This window comes from Aureococcus anophagefferens (genome assembly GCF_000186865.1).
Source record: "Aureococcus anophagefferens unplaced genomic scaffold AURANscaffold_6, whole genome shotgun sequence".
Taxonomy (NCBI): Eukaryota; class Pelagophyceae; order Pelagomonadales; family Pelagomonadaceae; genus Aureococcus; species Aureococcus anophagefferens.
In genome coordinates, this window is record NW_008705566.1 from 578,799 (window position 1) to 599,541 (window position 20,743).

Consider the following 20,743-nt stretch of genomic DNA (forward strand, 5'->3'; position numbering starts at 1 on the left):
GCAGGCGCGTCGACGCGGTCCGTGGCTGCGGCGCGACGCGCAGCGCTGAGGCTACGGCGAGCAATGCGAACGGACGCATCATTGCGCGTTCGACGACGGGCGCTGCGCGAGCGTGCTCGACGACGGGCGTGGCGGAGAGCGCTCACTCTCGGGGATGAGGCTTCATCGATGCCGCAAGTTGAAGCCTTCAAGAAGGCACTCCATGAGCGACGCCGAGTTCTCCGCCAGCCGCGGCGACCACGGCCCGAACCGCGTCCGCTCCCACCATTTCTATCCCGCGTGGTACATGTTTAAATAGACGTCTGGACGACGCCGACGTCCGATGCGGACCACTCGCGCGTCTCGAAGTCGAAGACTTCCCAGGCGGACGTCACATAGCCGCGCGACCGCAGCCAACCGCTCGGGGCCCCGGCCTCCGCATTCGACTTGAACGAGATGAACCATTCCCGCGACGACGCGAAGTAGAGGTACACTTCTTCGTCGTCGTCGTCGTCGTCGTCTGCCTCCTCGGCGGTCGGCGCCTCCTCGAGCTTCCAGACGGGCCGGCCGTTAACGACCATGTCCTCGACGAGCACATAGGAGCCCATCGAGTCCTCGTATTCGTGGCCGGCGGGCAGGCCCTCGAACGTAAACTTCGCCGGCGCCGCGGCGAGCGCCTCGCGGATCTCCGCCTCGGCGCGCTCCTTCGCGGCGTCGAGCGCGGCCCGGTCCACGGCGGCCACGGTGATCTCCGGCGCGTCCGCCGCCCACTGTTCGTCGTCGACGACCACGAACGTCTCCGCGATCGCGTCCGGCGTCGCCGCGTCGCTCTCCGTCATCATCGAGCCCTGGTGCGCGCCGGCGAGCATGTCGCCCTCGTCGCTCACGCACCAGGACCCGAGCGTCGAGTAGAAGAGGAACGTGTCGCAGGGCGGCGCGCTGTCGACCTGGTGCCAGACGGCGCGCCCGTTGACGACGGTTTCCGTCCGCTCGTAGATGCCGCAGTCGACGATGAGCGCGTGGTCCTCGGGCAGCCCATCGATGCGCACCGCCGGCGGCTCCACATTGGCCTTCGCAGAAGCCGCCGTGTCCGCCACACGCTGCCGCTTTTGCGAGGGCGCCATCGCTCGGTTGTCGGGGTAAATAACGACCTAAAAGAACATCAAGCAAAGATCTTGGGGCAGCGCCGCGATGGGCTTCTCAATTTCAAGGCAGGCGGCGACGCTATTGCTGCTGCTCGCGATCTGCGGCGCAGATGTCGTGACGCTGACGCACCGCAACGCGTCCCTGGCGACGCGGCCGGCGACGCTGACGCTCGTGCTCGTCGGCGCGGCGGACCAGAGCGACGAGCGGCGCGCGGCGTTCCGCGAGGCGGCGGCGCTGGCGCGCGCAGCCTTCGAGTCCGAGGGTCCGAGCTGGACCGAGGCCGTCGAGGGCGGCGAGGCCTACGCGACCTACGCCCAGCCGCGGCCCCTCTTCGCGGAGACGGCGGCGGGCGACGCGGGCCTCTTCGGCGGCGTGCCCGGGCTCGACGTCGACGCGGGCGCGGTCGCCGTGCTCCTGCCGCGCCATGTGCCGGGCGTCTACGGCGGCGCCGACCTCGACGCGGCGGCCCTCGCGGCCTTCGCGGGCCGCGTCTGGGGCGACGGCTTCGCGGCGCACCTCGAATCGGAGGCGGACGTCGCCGCGTTCGTCGACGCCGCGGGCGCCGGCGGCGCCATCGCCGTCTTCGGCGCGGCGGGACACCACGTCGCGGACTTCCTCGCGACGGCCAAGTACACGGCGCAGCAGCAGGCGACCGTCGCCGGGCCGCCCATGCGCTGGGCGCTGTGCGCGGGCGCCGCGGTCGCCGCGTGCGGCGTCGGCGCCGGCGACGCGCCGCGCGCGTACCGGCGGAGCGCGCGCATGGCCGCCGACGGCGGCGACCCGAACCCCCTCGACGCGACCTTCGACTTTTCGCGCCTCGCGGGCCGCGACGGGACGTGGGCGCGCGCGTTCAACAACTGGGCGCAGGCGCTTGCGCTGCCGCCCGCGTTCGCGCTCAGCGAGGCCTGGCTGCCGCACCTCCAGCGGTCGCTCTGCCCCGTGCTCGTCGTCGCCGGCTCCGCGGCCGTCGCCATCGACCCGGCGACGACGACGCTGCCCCGGGTCACCGAGGAGCTGCTGAAGACGCTCCACGGCGCCGCGCGCGACCTCCGGGGCTACCTGCCCCTCGTGCTCGCGACGGCCGCGGGCAACGACGAGGCCTACGAGCGGCTGGGCTGGTTCGCCCACGCCGGCGGCGCGGACGTCGCCGTCGTCGTCCTCGCGAGCTGGAACGCGCCGCGCGACGTCCGCCGCCTCGCGGACGACGAGACCCTCCTCGCGAGGCACGTCCAGCGCCTCGCGCGCGCGGGCGCCGCGGACGCCGTCGGCGCGGGCCTCGACGGGCCGCTGCTCGCCGACTTCGCCGAGGCGTCCCTGCGGGGCGAGCTCCCGCACGCGCCGCGGTCCGCGGCGCCGGCGCCCCGCGTCGCGGGCAAGGCGGACCGGCTCAACGGCGCGGGCCTCGCGGCGCTCGACGAGTCCCAGCACGTCGCCCTCGTGCTCTACACGTCGTCGGCCTGCGCGGGCAACGGCCTCTGCGACGCGATCCTCAAGGGCTGGGACGACCTCGCGGCGGCCTACGCGGAACCGCTCGCGGGCAACGCGACCGTCGCGACGCTCGACGTCGACGAAAACGACGCGCCGCGCAAGTTCGACCTCGGCGTGCTGCCCGCCGTCTTCTACCTCGCCCCGGGCCGCCACGACGCGCCCGTGCAGCTCCCGTCGCGGAGGGACGTCCACGCGACCTTCGCGCCCAACTTCGACCGCCTCGTCGCGGCGCTCGAGGGCGGCGCGGGGGAGCTCTAGGCGACCATCTCAGGCGCGTCCGGCGCGGTCGCAATTCGCAGATGGCGACTTAGGCGGAGTCGAAGGTGAGGCGCGCGCGCGGCAGGGGCGACGTCGTCCCGACGGTCGACGGCGACGCCGGGCGCGGCGGCGGCGGCGGCGGCGCGTAGAACGCGGCGATGGCCTCGAGGTGCGCGTCGAGGCACGCGCCGAAGGACGCGAGGCGCGCGTCGTCGATGGCCGCGGCGAGGTTCGGCCCCGGGGCGTTCTTCTTCGCCCTGGGCTTCTTCTTCTTCGGCGCGCACCAGCGGCCGTAGCCGCCCTCGAGCACGGAGACGACGCCGACGCCGCGGCCCGCGCCCGCGGCCCGGAGGAGCGCCGTCGTGCACTCGCCGTAGTCCTTGGCGTCGAGCGCGCCGAGGTCCGCGAGGTCGTCGCGGTGGCCGTCGAAGCCCGCCGAGAGGAGGAGCAGGTCCGGCTCGAAGGCCGCGACGCGCCGCGCCAGCGCGGCGACGGCGGCGCGGAAGCCCTTGGCCGTGACCGTGCCGCGGATGGGCACGTTGAGCACGTTGGCGGGCGCCGCGTCGCGGGGGCCGCCGGTGCCGGGGTACGTGCCGCCGCCGTACGCGTGCGCGGAGCCGAAGAAGAAGCGGCCGTCGGACCCGAGGATGTCCTGCGTGCCGTTGCCGTGGTGGATGTCGAAGTCGACGACCGCGACCCTGGACCGGCCGAGCGCGGACGCGGCCTCGAGCGCCGCGATCGCGACGGTGTTGAGGAGGCAGAAGCCCTGGCTCGGCGCGACGTCCGTCTTGCCGTCGCGCGCGACGTGGTGGCCCGGGGGGCGCACGAGGCAGACCGCGCAGGACGCGTCGCCGGCGCAGACGCGGCGCACGGCGTCGAGGCCCACGGCCGCCGCGCGCCGCGCGGCCGCGAGGCTCCCGGCGCAGCCGACGGTGTCTCCCGCGGGCGTCAGGTTCACGATCTCGCCCGCCGCGGCGCCTCCGACGGCGGCCTCGAGGCTCTCGTAGTAGCGGCCCGTGTGCGCGCGGAGGATCGCGCGCGTGAGGTCCCCGTCGCCGACGGCCTCGCCCGCGGCCCAGTCCGCGGCGACGGCGCCGCGCCGCGCCGCGAAGCGCTCCGCGCACTTCCGCGCGGCGATCGTGCGCTCCGGCCGCTCCTGGCGCTCCGGGCCGACGAGGTGCCGCTCCACGGCCTCCGTGTGGAGGACGAGCAACGTCGACGCCGCGCCCGTGTCGTAGGTGCAGTCGACGTCCTCGGAGCGATCGACGTCCGCCGCGTCGCCCGCGTCGACCCAGTCCTCGTCGAGCTCCGTGTCGCCGCCGGGGCTCGGCGGCGACGTCGTGCCGCGGAGCGGCGACGGCTCCGGCGACGGCTCGCGGCGCCGCGGCGCGAGCATGCGGTTGACGCGCGGCGCTGCCACGCGCTTCTCGACCGCCATGCCCGACAGGAAGCGGCTGAGCACGCTCTTCTTCGGCAGCGTCTTGCGGCGCGTCATATCATTGTTTGCGTTCGGGAGGAGCGGCTGGAAGCGGCGCATTATGCTATGGGTTCGGAGGCCTCGCGTCGAGACACAGTCTCGACGGCGTTCGAGCGGGAAGAGTCTCGGTTCCTGAGGGAAACTACTAGTACCTTCCGAGGTCAACATGCCGGGCCGCGCGCGGCCGGTAGCATCATGCGCGACGCGGGCAGCCTCTGAGCGCGAGGAATCCGCGGAACCAACATTTGAGCCATGTACGCGGGCAGTCGGCCGAAGTCGTGCGACAACAAGGCCCGCTACATCCCCGCGCAGAATAGCATCCAGCCCCTGGGCGCGGAGGCCGCCGTCCGCCACGGCGCCACGCATCTGCCGTCGCCGCGGCCGATGAGCTCGGGCGACTCGGGGCTCCACGAGATGATCCCCATGGCGCCCGAGCCGGCGTCGGCGCGCGACGCGCTCCGGGAGCAGCTCGCGGCGCGCGACCGGGCGCGCGCGGCGCTCTTCGGCGCCGCGGCCGCGGCCGAGGCCGTCGAGGAGGAGGCCGTGCCCGAGGACGCCGCGGCGAGCCGCGCGTCGCTCATGGAGGCGTTCGCGGCGCGCGACCGCGAGCGCGCGGACCTCGTGAAGATCCTGAGCCCCGGCAAGGGCGGCGGCGGCGGCGCCGAGGCGGACGCGGACGCGGCCGCGCGGCGCGAGGCCAGGCGCGCGCGCGAGGCGGACCGCCAGCGGCGCAAGGAGGAGAAGCGCCGCCGCGAGCGCCGCGAGGCCGCCAAGGTCGCCGCGGCCGCCAACGTCGCCGCGGAGCGCTCCGACGACCTGCTCCGGTCGAAGCGCGAACGGAAGAGCCAGGCGTCGCTGAACAGCGCGCGCGGCGCCGCGCCGCTGAACAGCGCGCGGGGCGACGCGCCGCTGAAAAGCGCGCGGGGCGACGCGCCGCCGAGGAGCGCGCGGGGCGCCGCGCCGCTCCGGAGCGCGCGCGGCGACCCCCCGCTCCGGAGCGCGCGCGGCGACCCCCCGCTCCGGAGCGCGCGGGGCGACGCGCCGCGGCGGCCCGACTCCCGGGAGGTGCTGAGCGCGCGCAACGACGTCGAGCGCGCGGAGCTCTGGCGCGAGCTCGGCGACTACGCGAACGCGATCCGCTCCGCCAAGGACGCGGACGGCGCGCCCACGGTCCGGTTCCCCGAGAACTACGACGAGGTCGTCAAGCTCATGAACCGGCGGGACCTCGGGGAGGGCGGCGACGCCGCGGGCCGGTCCTGGGCCGCGAGCTCGCTCCGGGCCGGCGTCGGCCGCGCGTGCGGCTCCGGAGACCTCTCGCGGTACAAGGGCGTCCTCGACGACGGCGTGCAGGAGGAGCGGATGGTCCTGGGCCTCGCGACCATCGAGCGCCTCGACCGCGAGCTGCGGCGCGTCCAGGCCAAGGCGCGCGCGGTGCGGGATCTGGGCGCCCTCGCGGCGGCGTCGCAGCCGCCGCGGCTCGACGACGCGCATCTCGCGGGCGACGCCACCGACGGCCCCGGCACGGCGCGGTCCCTGGCGTCGTCGGCGTCCGACGCCGTCTTCCTCACGGAGAAGCGGCCCCGGTCGAAGCGGTCGCGGTTCCGGGACCGGAACCGCGCGATGTCGCCGCCGAAAGAAGACGAGAAGCCGGCGACGGACTTCGTCCTCGACAACAAGCACCGCCAGGGCCGGTCGCTCCTGACCATGGAGCAGGAGTTCCGCGCGCTCCGCGAGCGGCCTGCGACGACGTCCTCGAGGAGCTCGCGGCCTACGGCGGCGACGAAGACGAGCTCCGGCGATTGGCGGACGTCGACGCGCAGCTCCGGGCCCTGGGCCGCGCGGACGTCGTCGGCGCGACGATCCCCGGCGCCGCGGACCGCGCGAAGCTCGTCGCCGAGCGGTCGCCGCGCGGGGCCCCGGCCGCCGGCGCGGACGACTACCTCGCGGCCGCGCGCGCGGACCGCGCGGCGTCGCGGCGCGAGCTCGACGTCGACAAGCGCCTCGCGGCGGCCCGCGGCGCGCCGCTCGTCGTGCTGGACGACGACGACAGCGACGGCGACGCGCCGGCGACGGCCGTGCGCCTCGGGGACGTCGCGCGGCTCGTCGACGACCTCGCCGCGGGCGCCGGCGAGGCCGCGAGCCGGGAGCGCCTCGACGCCCTCCTCGCGGCCATGGGGCCCGCCATCGCCACGGCCGCGGCCGTGCGCGACGAGCGGCGGCGGCGCCGCGCGGGCGGCGGCGACGAGAACGACGCGCCGCCGCCGCGGGCCCCGCCGGCGACCTTCGGCGTGTCGGCGCCGGCGGACGCGCCGCGGTCCGCGAAGAAGCGCAGGGCGAAGCGGCCCAAGGCCCGGGCCTTCGGCGAGCTCGCGGACGCGCTCCTCGAGTCCGCGCTCCGCACGAAGTCGGCCCTCGGCCAGGCCGACGACGCCATCAAGCGGAGCCTCGCGTCCAAGGACGTCGGGGCCGCCTTCTTCGACGACGACGGCGACGTCGGCGCCCTCGAGCCGCCCGACGACGCCGGCCGCCGCGGCGCGGCGGTCTTCGACGACGACGACGACGAAGCCTAGGCTCGCCGGGATCGCGCGCGCGTCTCCGGGCCTCGGCGCTAGCCGGCATTTAGCGCGCGTTTCCGGGCGACGCGCGCGTCGTGCCAGGCGAGGGCCCGCGCGCAGAGGACGTCGCAGGCGCCGGACCGGTCCGGGAGCGCGGCGACGGCCCGCGCGAATTCCACGGACTTGACGACGACGACGCGCGGCGCGACGACGCGCACCACTTCCGGCAGCAGGCCCGCGACGAGGTGCGCCGCGCGCACGCCGCCGAGGTCGAGGAAGACGACGTCGAACGCGCCGTCGCCGACGACGGCCGCGAGCGGCGCGGCGAGCAGATCCGTCGGCGGCGCGTACGCCGCGCGGCCCCGGAGCGCCTCGGGCAGCTTCCGCGCCGCGTCGGCGAGGGCCTCGGGCGACCGGTCGACGCCGAGCACGTAGGCGCAGCGCCGAGCCAGCCGAGTCGTGCCCTCGCCCCACGAGCAGCCGAGGTCCAGCGCGCGCTCGTCCGGGAGCGCCTGCGCCGAGAGCGCGCGGAAGTCCTCCGTGCGCTCGCAGAGCAGCACGGCGCAGCGGTCGCCGCGGGGCCGGTAGCGCTGGAGCTGGTGGGCGCGCGCGTGGTAGACGCGGCCGTCGTCCTCCCAGCGCACGCGCACGCGGTCGCCGTAGGCCTGCGCGTCCTCGTCTTCGAGCGCTTCCACGACGCCCACGCCGTTCACGCCTTTCTTCGTCGAGACGACGCGATCGTTTGGCTGGAAAACAAGCCTCGTCGGCTGCTCAAACAGCTCGAACGCGACGTCCATCGGGGCGCGCGGGCTATGTTTGCCTCTCGGTGAAGCGGTGGTGAAGTCTATGCTTGGCGTCCACTGCCGCTTCGGCGTCACTGCCGGCTTCGGCCAGCGCGTATGGGCTCGTTCTCGGCCGAAATCGCATCGTTTTGAGCGCGGCTTGGCTCTACGGGTTCGCACGAGACCCTATCCGAATGCTGCAACGCGCAGTCTCATTGCGCGCGCTCGTCCGCGAGAACGAGGCGGTCGGATTTGCGTCTTTTTCGGCCTCAACTCGCCGCGATGCGCTCCCATTTTGCACGATCGACGATCAGGTGTGGGTTGAGGCGCTTCGGAGTCCACTAGTGGGGTCCCCTCGAGGTGCCAAACTTCTCTGACGCCCCGGACGACGATTCCGACGGAGCTATCACTCGCTCGGGATTGTCGGTGAAACGCGGCGCCGGCGACCAAGTGCTCGTTGGTCGATACGGTGCTCGCGAGGCGCGCCGACTGCTTCGCGGCGTTCGCACAGACGGGCAGCGGCTCTCTGCAGCGTGGATTCCGCTGTGGGCACCGAGAACGCCTCTGTGACGTCTTCCGAGATCTCGGCGCCGCACAAGATCTCGACCACGGCTCGCAGCAACGATCCACGTCCTGCAACCCGTGACGGTCTCAGCGAATGCTTCGGTTGATGTTCCGACCCCGTGCGACCCGTTGATCACCTTCGTCGACGTCGTTTCCGCAGCGGACGGCGTGGCCAAATTGTCGCCCAGACCAGTAGCCGTCCAGCCACCGCCAGGACGACTCGCATCGGGTGATTTTGCTGACCGTGGCCAGCGCTGCGCGCCGCTTCTCGCCCGCGGAGGGGCCGTAAGACACTTAAACATCCCATCGCGCGCTTTTGAGCACCGGTGGCGACGGCTAGGGGTAGAGGCCCGCAGGACACGAGGCTGTGGTTCGCGGTCGCGGCGACAGGTTCAGTCGTGCGAGCCGTAGAGCGGTCGCAATCGGGCGAGTGTGTCCCGTGGAGGAAGCTGGAGCGCGCCCGAGCTCCATTCGCAGCGCCATCTCGTGCGCTGGGCGTCAAAGGCGTGCATGCGGATTTGCTGCCCTGCGAGTAGAAGCTGTGCTAGTGGCCGATGACGGGTGTCGCAGCAGCTGGAATCGTTCCGAGGCATTGGGCGACGTCCGACGTGCGTCTACAAACACTCGTGGAGCGTCTTCGCGGCGAAGTGTGCGCGCAGGCGAAGTCGTAGCGAATCTCGCGCCTGGCGCCGCCGAGCGGCTTTCCGCACCCCCGAACCCGTGCGACGCGCCCGACGTCGCGACGCTTCGTCAGAGGCACCGTCTAGGACCTCTTCGCGCGTCCTGAGCTTCCTGGAGCTGCCGCTGCCGCGGCGCCGGCGGGACCGCGCCGCAAGCACCGCCACAGGAGGAGTGCGTCGATTCCGACCGTTCGCGTGCGCCGCCCCCGACAGCGTTTCACGGACGGATTTTTGCGTCGGGCGGCCTCTCTATGACCATGCGAGGCTAGGCGCGGGGCAAGGGCTACAGGGTCGGCGGCCAGGCCGCGAACGACGCGCCAAGCCGAGCTCGCGAGGAGCCGGCCAAATTGGCCGCGAGGTCGCGAGATCTGGCCGGGGCTGAAGCGGCAGTGGACGCCAAGGTCTATGGGAGAGCATGATGGTCCGCGCCGGAGAGCGTCGGCAGCGCTGAACATGGACGTGCACGCTGCGGGCGCCGCGCCCGCGCCGCCGCGGCCCGAGCGCGGCATGGACGCCATCCCGCTGTGGCGCGCGCAGCAGGAGCCGGCGCTCGTCGCCGCGGCGCTCGAGCGCCACTCCTTCGCGGTCATCGCGCTGGGCGAGCGCGACGCGCGCGCCGTGCGGGACTGCGCCGCATCCGCGCGGGAGTTCTTCCAGTCGACGCCCGACGGCGGCAAGGCGCGGCTGCGCCAAAGCTTCGCGGACGCCGGCGGCGAGGGCCTCGTGGGCTACAACCGCCCGCACGCGGCCAAGGAGGTCGTGCGCGTCCGCCGCGGCTGCCACGACGCCGTGCCGCGCTGCCCCGTGTCGCTGCGCGGCCGCGTGCTCGGCGCGTTCGACGTGCTGGAGCGCGTCGCGGTCTGCGCGTGGCGCGCGGCGCGAGCGGCCGCCGCGCCGGACTGCGCGGAGGACGAGCTCGGGCTCGTCGTCGGCCCCGGGTCGGAGGCCATCTCCAGCTCGCCCTTCGACCTCATGTACTACCCGAACGACGCCGCGGCCGCGGCCGAGCCCAACAGCACGCCCCACGTCGACAGCCCGGGCCTCGTCACGGCGATCCCCGTCGCCGGGACGCCGGGCCTGCGCGTCCGCGACCGCGCGACGGGCGACGTCGTCGAGGCGGAGCGGCGCTACCGGCCCCACGCCGACGTCGTCGTCTTCGTCGACGCGGCGCTCCAGGCCCTCTCCCGGGGGCGGCTCCGCGCCTGCACGCACGACGTCGCCAAGGGGCCGGCGCCGCGGCTCTCGCTCGTCTACGAGCTCCGGCCGGCCATGGCCGTCGCCGCGGCGATCCTCGCGCCCCAGGGGCGGAAGCGGCGGCGCGCGCCAGACCCGCCGCCGGGCGACTAGCCCGGTGAATTAACCAAGATGATACTATTTTACAACATGCCCGTGCCCGCGAGGGCCTTCTCGGCCTGGAACGTGCAGAAGATCACGGGCCACATGACGACGAGGGGCCAGGCGGCCTTGGCGATCTGCTTGGGCAGCTCGAAGGACAGCTTCTTCTCGTCGAACTGGTCCTCCTTCCGGAGGTCGAAGTCGAGGGACGCGTCGAGCTCGAACTCGCGCGTGAGCTCGATCTCGAGGGCCGGGTCCGTGCCGAAGGGCTCGAGGACGGCGAGCACCGGCTCCGCCTCCGGGTCTTCGTCGAGCTTCGCCACCTTGTCGTCGTTCGCGACCTTGGACAGGATGGTCACCCAGACGATCTCCATCGCGTCGACCCACAGCAGCTTCAGGTCCAGGGGCACGAGGTGCGAGAAGGAGATGGTGTGCACGAAGGGCCAGAAGCGCCAGGACGACCGCAGCGCCGGCCAGGACGTCGCCTTGACGTCCTCCCAGACGTCCCTGGGGTTCCGCAGCGCGAACGAGCCGATGAGGAAGCTGTACATCGCGTTGAGGTACAGGCTCCAGACCGTCTGGTCCGCGAAGACCTTGAAACCGGTCCCGTACCAGGCCCCGTCGAAGTCCAGGTGCGCCTCCATCCAGACCATCCAGAAGTGGCAGAGCGGGCCGTGGCCGACGAAGCCCGCGGCGCCCGACCGCGCGGACCGCGCGAGGTCCACGGACTTGAGGTTCCGGCCCTGGTAGATCTGGGACACGAAGTCGCCCAGCGTGTAGGCCACGCCGGACGTGCAGGCCTTGTAGAAGATGGGGTTCGTCGGCACGAGCGCCTCGTAGCTGTGGATGCTGTCCATCGGCAAGCGCGCGAGGAGGTCCAGCGACGTCGCCAGCCGATAGGCGTCCTCGTTCTCCACGGGTAAGCAGTAGGTGTAGAGCGCCACGATGGCCTCGACGTCGACGTGCAAGAGCTCGTAGGCGACGCCCAGCGCGACGAAGGCCAACACGCCGGCGTTGACGTACGCGAGCGTGTTGATGCGCTGGATCTTCTCCAAGCGCTCCTTGGCGCGCTCTTTCCGAGCGGCGGCGAGCTCCGCGTCGTAGGCGGCGTCCGTGCTGCTCACGACGTCGCCGCTGCTCGTCAGCGTCACGGGGCCCTCGTCCGAAAGCGGCGTCGCGAGGGGCGCGGGTCTCCTCGTCTTCTTGTGCAGGCGCGTGCGCTGGGTCGGTGGCGCCTGGAGGGCATGGGTGGCCGTCAGCACGCACGCCACGACTGCGGCGATCCGCATGGCGCTGGAACGTCGGGCGGCAATTGCGAGCTGCCGGGAGCTTGCCACGGCAGTGGTTGCGGACCACGACTCGAACTTGAAGAGCTCTGGAGGTGCCGTGGATTCCCGCTGCTTGCCCTTTGGTTGCAGTGGGAGTGGCCGCGCGTGTTGACGACGACGAGGCCGTCGCGGAGCGCGCCGCGGCCAGTGCTGATGCGCCCCTCCTTTGGCAGGCTCAGCTTTACAGCTGGCAGCGCTGTGGGCCCAGTGCCCAGATGAGGTGAGCCATTGCCAGTGCCGGCGCGTTAGAAGCTAGGCTGAGAGGGGGAGACCTAGGCAGGATACGTATCCCGGGCGATGGCGCTGGGGGATTTGGGTCATCTGGCGCGTCCCCGAGCTTCTGCGACGTCACGGCCCACTTCGCGTCGACGGCGTCGGGCGCAAGGCTGGCGCGAAGCCCCGGCTCGTTGTCCATCGTGCGCTCTCAGAAGAGACGCAAGCTGATGGATCGCGCTCTCAGGCACCGAGCGATGCGCCTCATCTTGACGACCGCCGTCGCAACGGCGCTCTCCACGACCCCCAGACGCAACGTTGCCCTGCGCGCCGTCGGCGAGAAGACGGCCGAGGGCCTCGAGGAGATCTACGCGTCTATCGCCGCCGCGCAGCCGGCGCAGGAGGAGAACTACGCCTACTGGATCCAGAGCGCCGTCGACGCGCCGGCGCTCGAGGCGGCCGCGGCGCGCTGCGGCCTGACGCTCGACGTGGCGCGCGGCGTCGTGTCGTACGCGCCGGGCTTCGCCGCGCCGGCGCTCGACTTCGAGCTCTGGTACTGCCGCCACGGCAAGACGACGGGCAACACGGAGCCGCGCGTCTACCAGGGCTACGTCGACGAGCCGTCGAACGCGTTGAACGAGATCGGGCTGCAGCAGGCCGAGGACGCGGCGCAAAAACTCGAGGCGCTCGGCCTCGAGCCGGACCTCGTCGTCCTGTCGCCGCTCGCGCGCGCGGCGGACACCGGCAAGGCGTTCCTCAAGCGGCGGTCCGACATCGCCGTGGCCACCTGGGAGTCGACGGCGGAGATGAAGTTCGGCGACTGGGACAACGTCATGGTCAAGGATTTGCCCAAGGACTCCATCTGCCACCTCTTCTACCTCGCCCAGAACGCCGTCGTCAAGGCCGGCGGGCCCTACGTCGAGCCGGCCACGGGGCGGTCCATACCCGGCGAGAACTTCGTCGAGGTCCTCGAGCGCATGCGCGGCGTCCTCGACGACCTCAAGGCCGAGGTCGCCGCGCTGCCGCCGGCCAAGGGCGGCGGCAAGCGCGTCGTGCTGCTCTACGGCCACTCCATGTGCGGCGCGGCGCTGGGCATCCTCACGGGCAACGGCAAGGTCGTCGACGGCGAGTCGTTCCTCGGCTTCGACGGCAAGTACATCATGCCCAACGCGACGCCCGTGCGGCTACTCTAAAACTCGCTTCGCCTTCCGTGTTGACCATCGAGTCCTTCCTAGTACGTTTTTCCCCCCCGGGATTCGCGCTTCAGATAATTGCAGGCAGGAGCGCGGTGCGGCAACACAACGTCAACGACGATTCAATCTGATCAGCTCATCGCAGAGCGGTGCAACAAAACATCAACGGGTTCATATTGGCTTCAATCGAAGCATCTATCGCAGCAAAGCCAGCTCTGGATCGCAATAAACGCACTTGTTGCCCATGGCTCTGCCGCGGCGTTGGTTGTCGTTGCTGCTGCTGCTGCTGAGATGCAGCTGCTGGGTCCCTCGGAGACACGCGTGCCACCGCCGACGCGCAAGCAGCGCACGACACACATCGAGCGAGCGCGTCTTCGAGGTCTGCCGCCTCGACGACGGCGGGTCCATCGAGAGCTGCGCGATCATGTCCGTCGAGGAGCTCAATGACGTCGTCGGCGCCGTGGGCGTGCGGCTGGACGGCAAGAAGCTCGAGGAGCGGCTCAAGGAGGACCTCGTCTTCACGGTGCCCGACGGCGGCGCGGAGACGCTCGTCTCCGTCGCCGACTGGCGTCGGTGCCTCGCGGACGACACCTGCGACGTGCCGCCGGACGTGCTCTCCAAGGTCTACGGGCCCGACTACTTCCTGCGGCTCAAGCAGCAGAACCCGGCGCTCGACGCCGAGCGCCGCTACCACGTGCATTTCGGCGCGGGCCGCCTCGGCCTCGGCCTCGTCGTGCCCGCGATCGCCGCGTCCGGCGTGCCCTTCGCCGTCGTCCAGCGGCCGAAGCCCCGCTGGCAGGAGATCTTCCTCAGCGACGGCGAGTCCCGGGTGGACGTCGCCGTCAACGACGAGGTGAAGGTCCGCCGCGCGGAGGTCGTCTCGAGGGGCCGCGTGCCCGACGCGCTGCCGAGCACGTCGCTCGTCTTCGGCGCCTCGCAGAGCGACCTCGCGGGCGTGCTGGGCAAGGCGACGTCGTTTTCGTGCTCCCTGGGCGCGGCGATGAACAAGGTCATGCGGTCGACGCTCGAGGCGCTCCCGGAGCTCATGTCCGAGGCGGACGTCGTATCGCGGCAGAACAAGGCGCGGCGCGCGGCGGAGACGGCGCGGCGGCGGCGGCGCTACGTGCCCGACTACGTGCTCGGCGACGGCGCGTCCGAGGAGTTCTCCGGCGACCTGAACCCCGGCGACGACCCGCGGCCGGTGTTGTACTGCGCGGAGAACGACCACGCCGCCGTCGCGGCGCTGAAGCGGTCCCTGCGCACGCGCGTGCGCGTCGTCGACTGCATGGTCGACCGCGTCTGCACGGGGCGGCGCATCGGGCCCGCGGGCGTCGAGATCGACGCGGAGCCGTGGTCCGGGTCCATCGTCGTTTTGGAGCCGGGCTTCACGAACCGCATGGTGCCCTTCGGGCGGGACATCGTGTCCCTGCCCGTGTCCCTGACCCACGCGGACTACCTCTCGGAGCGCAAGTTTTCCCTCGTCAACGGCATGCACACCGTGCTGGCGTTCCTCACGCTCCACAGGCTCTACGGCCCGAGCGCGTCCGGCCGCGAGTACGTGCTCCTCAAGTACACGCAGATGCGGCGCTGCGACCAGCGCGCCGTGGAGGCCGCGCGGTCCGCGCGCGTCGCCGCGCTGCTGGACAAGTTCGGCGCGGACCAGATCGCGCGGTGGGAGGGCGTCGACACCCGCGAGGCCGCGTGGGACGCGCTGCTCCGGTTCAGCGACGAGGTGCTCGTGGACCGCTTCTCGGCCATCGACGACCTCGTGTCGCGCGTCCTCGGCGGCGGCGTCGCGAACCGCTACCAGACGCGGCTCCTGCCGACGGCGCGGTGGATGCGGCGGCGCGACGATCTCGGCGCGGCCGACGACCTCGGCGCCTTCTTCCTCCACGCCGCGGAGCGCGACCTCCTCAACGCCGAGCGGCGCCTCGACGACGACGAGAACCCCGTCGGCTGCGACCCCTTCGTCGACGCGGAGTGCGGCGAGGACGACGAGCTCGAGCCCCCCTGCGAGACGCCCCTCGAGGCCGAGGCCTTCGTCCGCGGCGCCTGCGCGGCGGCCGTCGCCGACTCGAAGCGCTTCTGCAACAAGGAGCTCGAGATCACGCACAAGAGCCTCATCAAGGAGCAGCGGCGCGCCGGCGGCAAAAAATTCTCGCCGACGGTCCAGACGGCCATCGCCGAGGACAAGGCCCGCGCCGTCGCCGTCGCCCGCGAGCGGCGCAAGGCCCGCGGGGGCCGCCAGCGCGACGTGGCCGACCCCTAGGACCCCACGGCGACGTGACACGCGTCGCCGCTCGAGATCGCTCGCGCCCGCGGCCGCCGGTTGGAACATCCCCCGGCGCCCGCGGCCGCCCCCTCGCTTCGCCCCGCTATCGTCTGTACAGTGTAAGCCTCGTAGCAGTTAACTCCGACGATGGTGGTGCTCCTCGAGGTCCGCGCGCAGGTCGTCGAGGTAGGCGTAGTAGCGGTCGGGCCGCCACTTCGCCTCGGAGTAGGGCGTGTGCTCCGCGAGCGGCGGGCCGCCGCGCGACGCGAAGGGCAGCACGAGCTTGTCGACGAGGTAGGGCAGCGACTTGACGAGCATGGGCAGCATGAAGCGCTTCGGGATGCAGGCCCACCAGACGAGCGCGCCCATGTAGACGTGCCCCGCGCCCGAGAGCCGCCAGCTGAGGAAGTGCTCCCAGAGCGCGTCCGGCAGCCGGAAGAAGCCCGCGAAGAAGTCGCGCAGCTCGCCCGGGCTCAGGTCGCACAGCAGCTCGAAGCCGAAGTGCATGAAGTCGCGCTGCTTCCGGTCGTCCCTCGGCCACGTCGCGTCCCACGCGGCCGCCGACAGCGACGCGAGCTCGCCCGGCGCCTCGCGGCCGCGGTCCCGCGCGGCCGCGCGGCCGGCGGCCGACAGGCGCGGGTGGCTCGCGAGCGCGTCGGCGACGCGCGGCGCGACCTCCAGGGCGCGCGCGACCATGTAGCCGGACGCGGGGTGGATGCACGACGCCGTGGACCCGCAGCCTACCGTCCGCTGGGGCACGACGGGGTCCGCGCCCCCCATGGGGATGGCCGCCCGCTCCGACTCTAACACCGTGAACTCGCCGATGCCGTAGGACGCCGCGAGGCGCTTCCTCAGCCGCGCCTCGAGGTCCCTGCTGTCGCCGCCGGGCCGGCTCACCTGGGCGGGAAAAGAGTGCGAAATTCCCAACTTCAAAGGCTCCTCTCTCGGCCGTTTCCCACTCGTTTTGGCTGATTCTTGGACGAGCGATCATCTCTCGGGACGGTCTCGAAGCGTGGATGCGTTTTCCAGAACGCGCGCGCGCGGACCACTCACGTTGAAGCGGACTTGAATCACTCTTTCCCCGCCCCGCGGCTCGCGAGGATCGTCTCCTCGAAGAAGATTTTGCGCTCCGACAGGGGCATGACGTACATGAAGGACGGGAAGCGCTCGTTGCGCTTCACCGCGGCCGCGTCGTCGCCGAGGTAGCCGTCGCGGTAGTCCATGAGGACGAGCTTGTCGAGCGGGAACGGGTGGCCGCCGGGCACGTCGAGCAGCGCGCCGTAGGTGACCTGGAGGCCCGGGTCGAAGGCCGCGGCGTGCTCGACGAACTTGCGCTTGAAGCCCGTGGCGTCGACGACGGCGAGGCCCCGGACGGACGACCCGCCGTCCAGCGAGACCTCGCTCGGCGCGTCGTCGCGGTGGTCGACGCGGCGCGCGCCCTCGCTCACGAAAACCGTCGATGGCCCGCACTCGTCCACGAGGCGCCGCTTCAGCGCGATCCGGTCCACGCGGCCGTAGGGCCGCCGCAGCGTCACGTTCGCGAGGTCGCCCGCGCCGGCGTCCTCGAAGACGACGCTGCTCTCGCGCCAGACGGCGTCGCAGCAGTCGCCGTAGCCCAGCGGCTCGACCTCGTCGATCCAGACGCCGTAGTTGTTCGGCCAGGGCTTGTCCAGCGCCGGGTCGACCACGCAGACGCTGAGGTCGCGCCGCGCGCAGGCCGACGCGAGCGACAGGCCGGACGGGCCGGCGCCGCAGATGACGACGTCGTAGACGTCGTTTTCCGGCGCGTCGCGCGCCGCGGCGCGCGACAGGGAGGGATGTCGTGGCTTCGTCGGAAGCACGAACGCCCGGCAGCACGCCGCGGCCAGCGCGACGCCGCGCACGGCTCGCATCCAGCGCACGCTGCAATCACCTGCTGATCGGGCAAAGCCCATGCTCATAAGCGCGATGTAAATCAATCCAAGAGCTTGCACATCGTCAAGTACAAGCGCTCAGTTCACCAGCCCTTCACCTGCAAGGCTCCGCAGATTGCACTGAGATTGCGCCGCGCTCCGACGCGTCCGAAGACGCGTCCCCCTTACCGCGCGTCGAACGCGTGGAGCGGGTCCGACCCGTGGAAGGGCAGCGCGAGGAGCGCCGCGTCGAGGAGGACGGCGTTGTGGGACGCGTGGGCCGCGTGCGCGTCCGCGAGCTCCAGCCGGAAGTCGCGCGCGACGAGGCGCGCGGCGTCGAGGCGCGCGGCGTCCTCCGCCGAGTCCGGCGCGAGCCAGAGGGAGAGGACGTCGTTCGGGAGGCAGTGGGGCACGTCGACCGTGTGGTCGTGCCAGGCCCACGCGCTCCGCGCCTCCACGAAGACGTCCGCGTCCGGGTCGGGCGCCGGGTCGCCGTCGCGGGACCCCGCGGCGAGCGCGTCCGCGGCGCCGCCGCGGACCTCGCGCGTGCGCACGAGGTGCCACTGGAAGGCGAGCGACGCCGGGTAGGCCGCCGTCGCCCAGCGGAGCGTCAGGTGGCCCCGGATGGGCACGAAGCGGCGCGCCGCGCACGTCCAGGCCGCGAATTTCGGCGGCGCGGGCAGCGCGGGCCGCTCGAGGCGCAGCGACGCGAGCTCCGCGGGCGAGAACTGGGGCCGCTCGTCGACGAAGGCGTCCTCGGCGCCGCAGGCGCGCGCGACCCGCGCGGCGACGCCCCGGATCGCGCGCGCGAGCGCCGACTCGTCGCGCGCGTCGTCGCCCCGCCGCGTCCCCTTCCGTCGCGCGGATGCATCGTCCAAAGGCGGGGGCGCCGCGAGGGGCCCCGCGCCGGCGGCGAACTTGAGCGTGCCGTCGAGGGGCGCGGCGAGCACGCGCGGCGCGGCGTCGTCGTCGTCGCGGACGTGCACGGTCCGCAAAGCGCCCCGGAGGTGCCGCCGCGCGGCGTCGCTCCGGTCCGCGACGGCGACGGCAAAGTCGGCGACGTCCCGGGCCCGCGCGCCCGCGGCGCGCGCGCCGCGGACCTCGAGGCAGCCTTTGGAGGCCGCGGCGGCCTTGAGGAGGCGCGCGCAGGCGTCCGCGCCGATGCCGTTGCGGCTCACGTCGACGCAGACCAGGGTCGGCGCGCGCTGCAGCGCGACGGCGAGGGCGAGGCCTCCCTGGCTCGCCACGCGGTTCGAGGAGACGTCGAGGTACGTCAGCGCCGGCGGCCGCGGCCGCCGCCGCCGCGCGTCGCGCGCGCGCGCGAAGGCGTCGCGCGCGGCGACGCCCGGCGGCGGCCGGCCCCGGCGCGGCAAATCGCCGTCGACGCGCGCGTCGATGGCGAGGTCGTAGTAGGCCGCGCGCGCGCCCGAGGCCGCCGCGCGCTCGTCGAGCGCGGCCGCGACGGCGAGCAGGCCCGCGTCGCCGATGCCGTTGTGCCGCAGGTTCAGGAAGATCAGCCCCGCGGCCTCGTCGCCCTTCCTCGCGTCGCCCGTGATCAGGTGGTGCGCGATCGTCGCCGCGCCCTGGGCCCCGACGAAGCCGAAGGACACGTCGAGCGACGTGAGGTGGCGCATGCGGCAGAGGCACTTCACGCTCTCCGGCGACAGCTGGGCGCCGACGAGCGCCAGGGACCGCAGGGACGCGACCTGGGGGCCCGGGCGGCCGTCGGCGGCGAGGTGCTTGGCCTCGAGGCTCGCCTCCTCCGCGGCGACCTGGGCAGGAAAAGAGTGCGAAATTCCCAACTTTGGAGGCTCCTCTCTCGGTCGTTTTCCACTCGTTTCGGCTAATTCTTGGACGAGCGATCATCTCTCGGAGCGCTCTCGACGCGTGGATGCTGTTCCCGGCACGCGCGCGCGCGGAACACTCATGTTGAAGCGAACTTGAAGCACTCTTTTCCTGCCCCGGCGGCGACGTGCCGGAGGAAGTTGAGCGCGTTCAGCGGTCGCCCGCCGAGCGCGACCTTCTTCGCCTCGTCGGCGCGCGTGCGCGCCTCCTTGGCGCTCCGGTCCTTGCGCCAGTGCGTCGTGTCCGGCCCCGCCGCGGGCATGAGGCCGCCCGGCGCGCGCGCGGTCCCGGGGCCCGCGGGCCCGCCCGCGTCCGCGCCGCCCCCGGACCCGTCGCTCCAGGGCAGCACGGGGTTGTCCGAGAAGCGGTTCCCGAGCGTGCGGCAGCCGAGGCGCATGGCCTGGGGCGTCGCCGCGTCCCGGAGCGTCGCCGTGACCTCGAAGAGCCGCGGCAAAAAGGAGTCGCGCGCGGCCGCGTAGAGCGCCTCGCCGAGCCTGAACAGGAAACTCAAATCTTCGACCCGACGTCCATGCGCGCGTAAGTGAACGGAGTGCGCCGTACGCTTCGGCCGTGCTTCGATGAGAGAAAATGATTCGTCCAAAAATCAGCCAAAACGACTTCGATGTGACCGAGCTCGAGAGGTTTTGCGGGACGCGTCCGTTCCACCGGTCGTTTCCGGCACGGCCCCGAGCGTCTCGCCCGCGGCGAAGGCGCCGGCGAGGGGCTCGTTGCCCTCGAGGCAGAGGCGCTGGAGCCGCAGGCCGCTGCAGGAGCCGCGGTTCCGGAGCGACTGCACGAGCGCGCCGAGCGCGGCGCCGCCGAGGTCGTTGCCGGAGACGTCGAGGACGCGGAGCCGCTGCGCCTGCGCGAGGGTCCGCAGCGCCGGCGCGGCGCCATCGCTGAGGCCGTTGTTCCGCAGGAGCGCGTGGGACAGGCGGCACTTGCGGCCGTCGCCCGCCGGCTCGCGGTCGCGCTCCGCGAACTCGCCCGCGGACGGCGCGCGCTGCACCCGCGCGACGACGAGCCCGAGCGTCGCGTCGCCGACGCCCGCGTCCTCGAGGTCCAGCACCTCGTCGGCGCCGGGCGCCTCGTCGGCGTAGCCCGCGCCGTCGGTCTCGCAGAGGGACGCGAAGAGCCGGCGCGTCCGCGGCGGCGCGCGCGGCGCCTCGGGGCCGCGCGCGGCCGCGCCGCGCCGCGCGGCCGCGGGGCCCGCGCGCGCGGCGGCGGACTGGTCCTCGCAGCGCTTCTTCCAGGCGTCGCGCTCCTGCTCGAGCTCGTCGCGCTCCTCGCGGATGCGCTCCGTCTGCAGGTGGTGCAGCTCCTTCTCGAGGCCGAAGAGCAGGCCGATGCCCTCGCGGAGCTCGCGCTCCTCGGCGGCGTCGTCATCGTAGGCCGCGTCGTCGTCGGCGTAGGCCGCCGGCGCCGTCGCCGACAGCGGGCGCTGCGTCCGGGGCAGGCCGTGAGCCGAAGGCGCTGTGGACGCGAAGCGCACCATCTTGGGCTGCCCGCCTCAAATACGAAGTAAACGGACGACAACTGAGGTCGCGACGACCATCGTGGGCTGCCCGCCTCAAAGTTTGACGCGAATATCTGGGCTGCCCTCTCGCAAGGGGATCTTCAAGGATACTTGAAGATCCCCTTGCCTCTCGCGATCACAGCGCTCTGTTCCCGCATTCGCAGTGATCCTGTTGCGCGCCGGCGTGCGGCAGCATGTCTCGCGAGAGCCGGGAAGAAGA

At 72.8% G+C, this 20,743-nt stretch overlaps 4 protein-coding genes across 4 annotated transcripts; 2 read left to right on the top strand and 2 right to left on the bottom strand.

The window, feature by feature from the left end:
* Positions 1-1,170: 1,170 nt before the first annotated feature.
* AURANDRAFT_62986 (hypothetical protein) lies at positions 1,171-10,276 on the top strand (the record flags this gene model as incomplete). The annotated part of the gene is made up of 5 exons (XM_009037231.1): positions 1,171-2,835; positions 4,110-4,372; positions 4,615-6,010; positions 6,106-6,888; positions 9,467-10,276. The coding sequence occupies 5 exons, from the start codon at positions 1,171-1,173 to the stop codon at positions 10,274-10,276; spliced, it is 4,917 nt and encodes a 1,638-aa protein (XP_009035479.1).
* A 290-nt stretch (positions 10,277-10,566) lies between these two features.
* AURANDRAFT_4597 (hypothetical protein) lies at positions 10,567-11,151 on the bottom strand (the record flags this gene model as incomplete). Its single annotated transcript, XM_009037124.1, has 1 exon — positions 10,567-11,151. A coding segment is annotated over one exon (585 nt), but the record flags the coding sequence as incomplete, so codon positions are not given.
* Positions 11,152-12,143: 992 nt separating this feature from the next.
* Positions 12,144-12,995, top strand: AURANDRAFT_13365 (hypothetical protein; the record flags this gene model as incomplete). Its single annotated transcript, XM_009037232.1, has 1 exon — positions 12,144-12,995. A coding segment is annotated over one exon (852 nt), but the record flags the coding sequence as incomplete, so codon positions are not given.
* A 2,397-nt stretch (positions 12,996-15,392) lies between these two features.
* On the bottom strand, positions 15,393-17,247 carry AURANDRAFT_53100 (hypothetical protein; the record flags this gene model as incomplete). Its single annotated transcript, XM_009037661.1, has 2 exons — positions 15,393-16,144; positions 16,345-17,247. 2 exons carry the CDS (start codon positions 17,208-17,210, stop codon positions 15,406-15,408), a joined length of 1,605 nt encoding a protein of 534 aa, XP_009035909.1.
* Between the last annotated feature and the right edge of the window lie 3,496 nt (positions 17,248-20,743).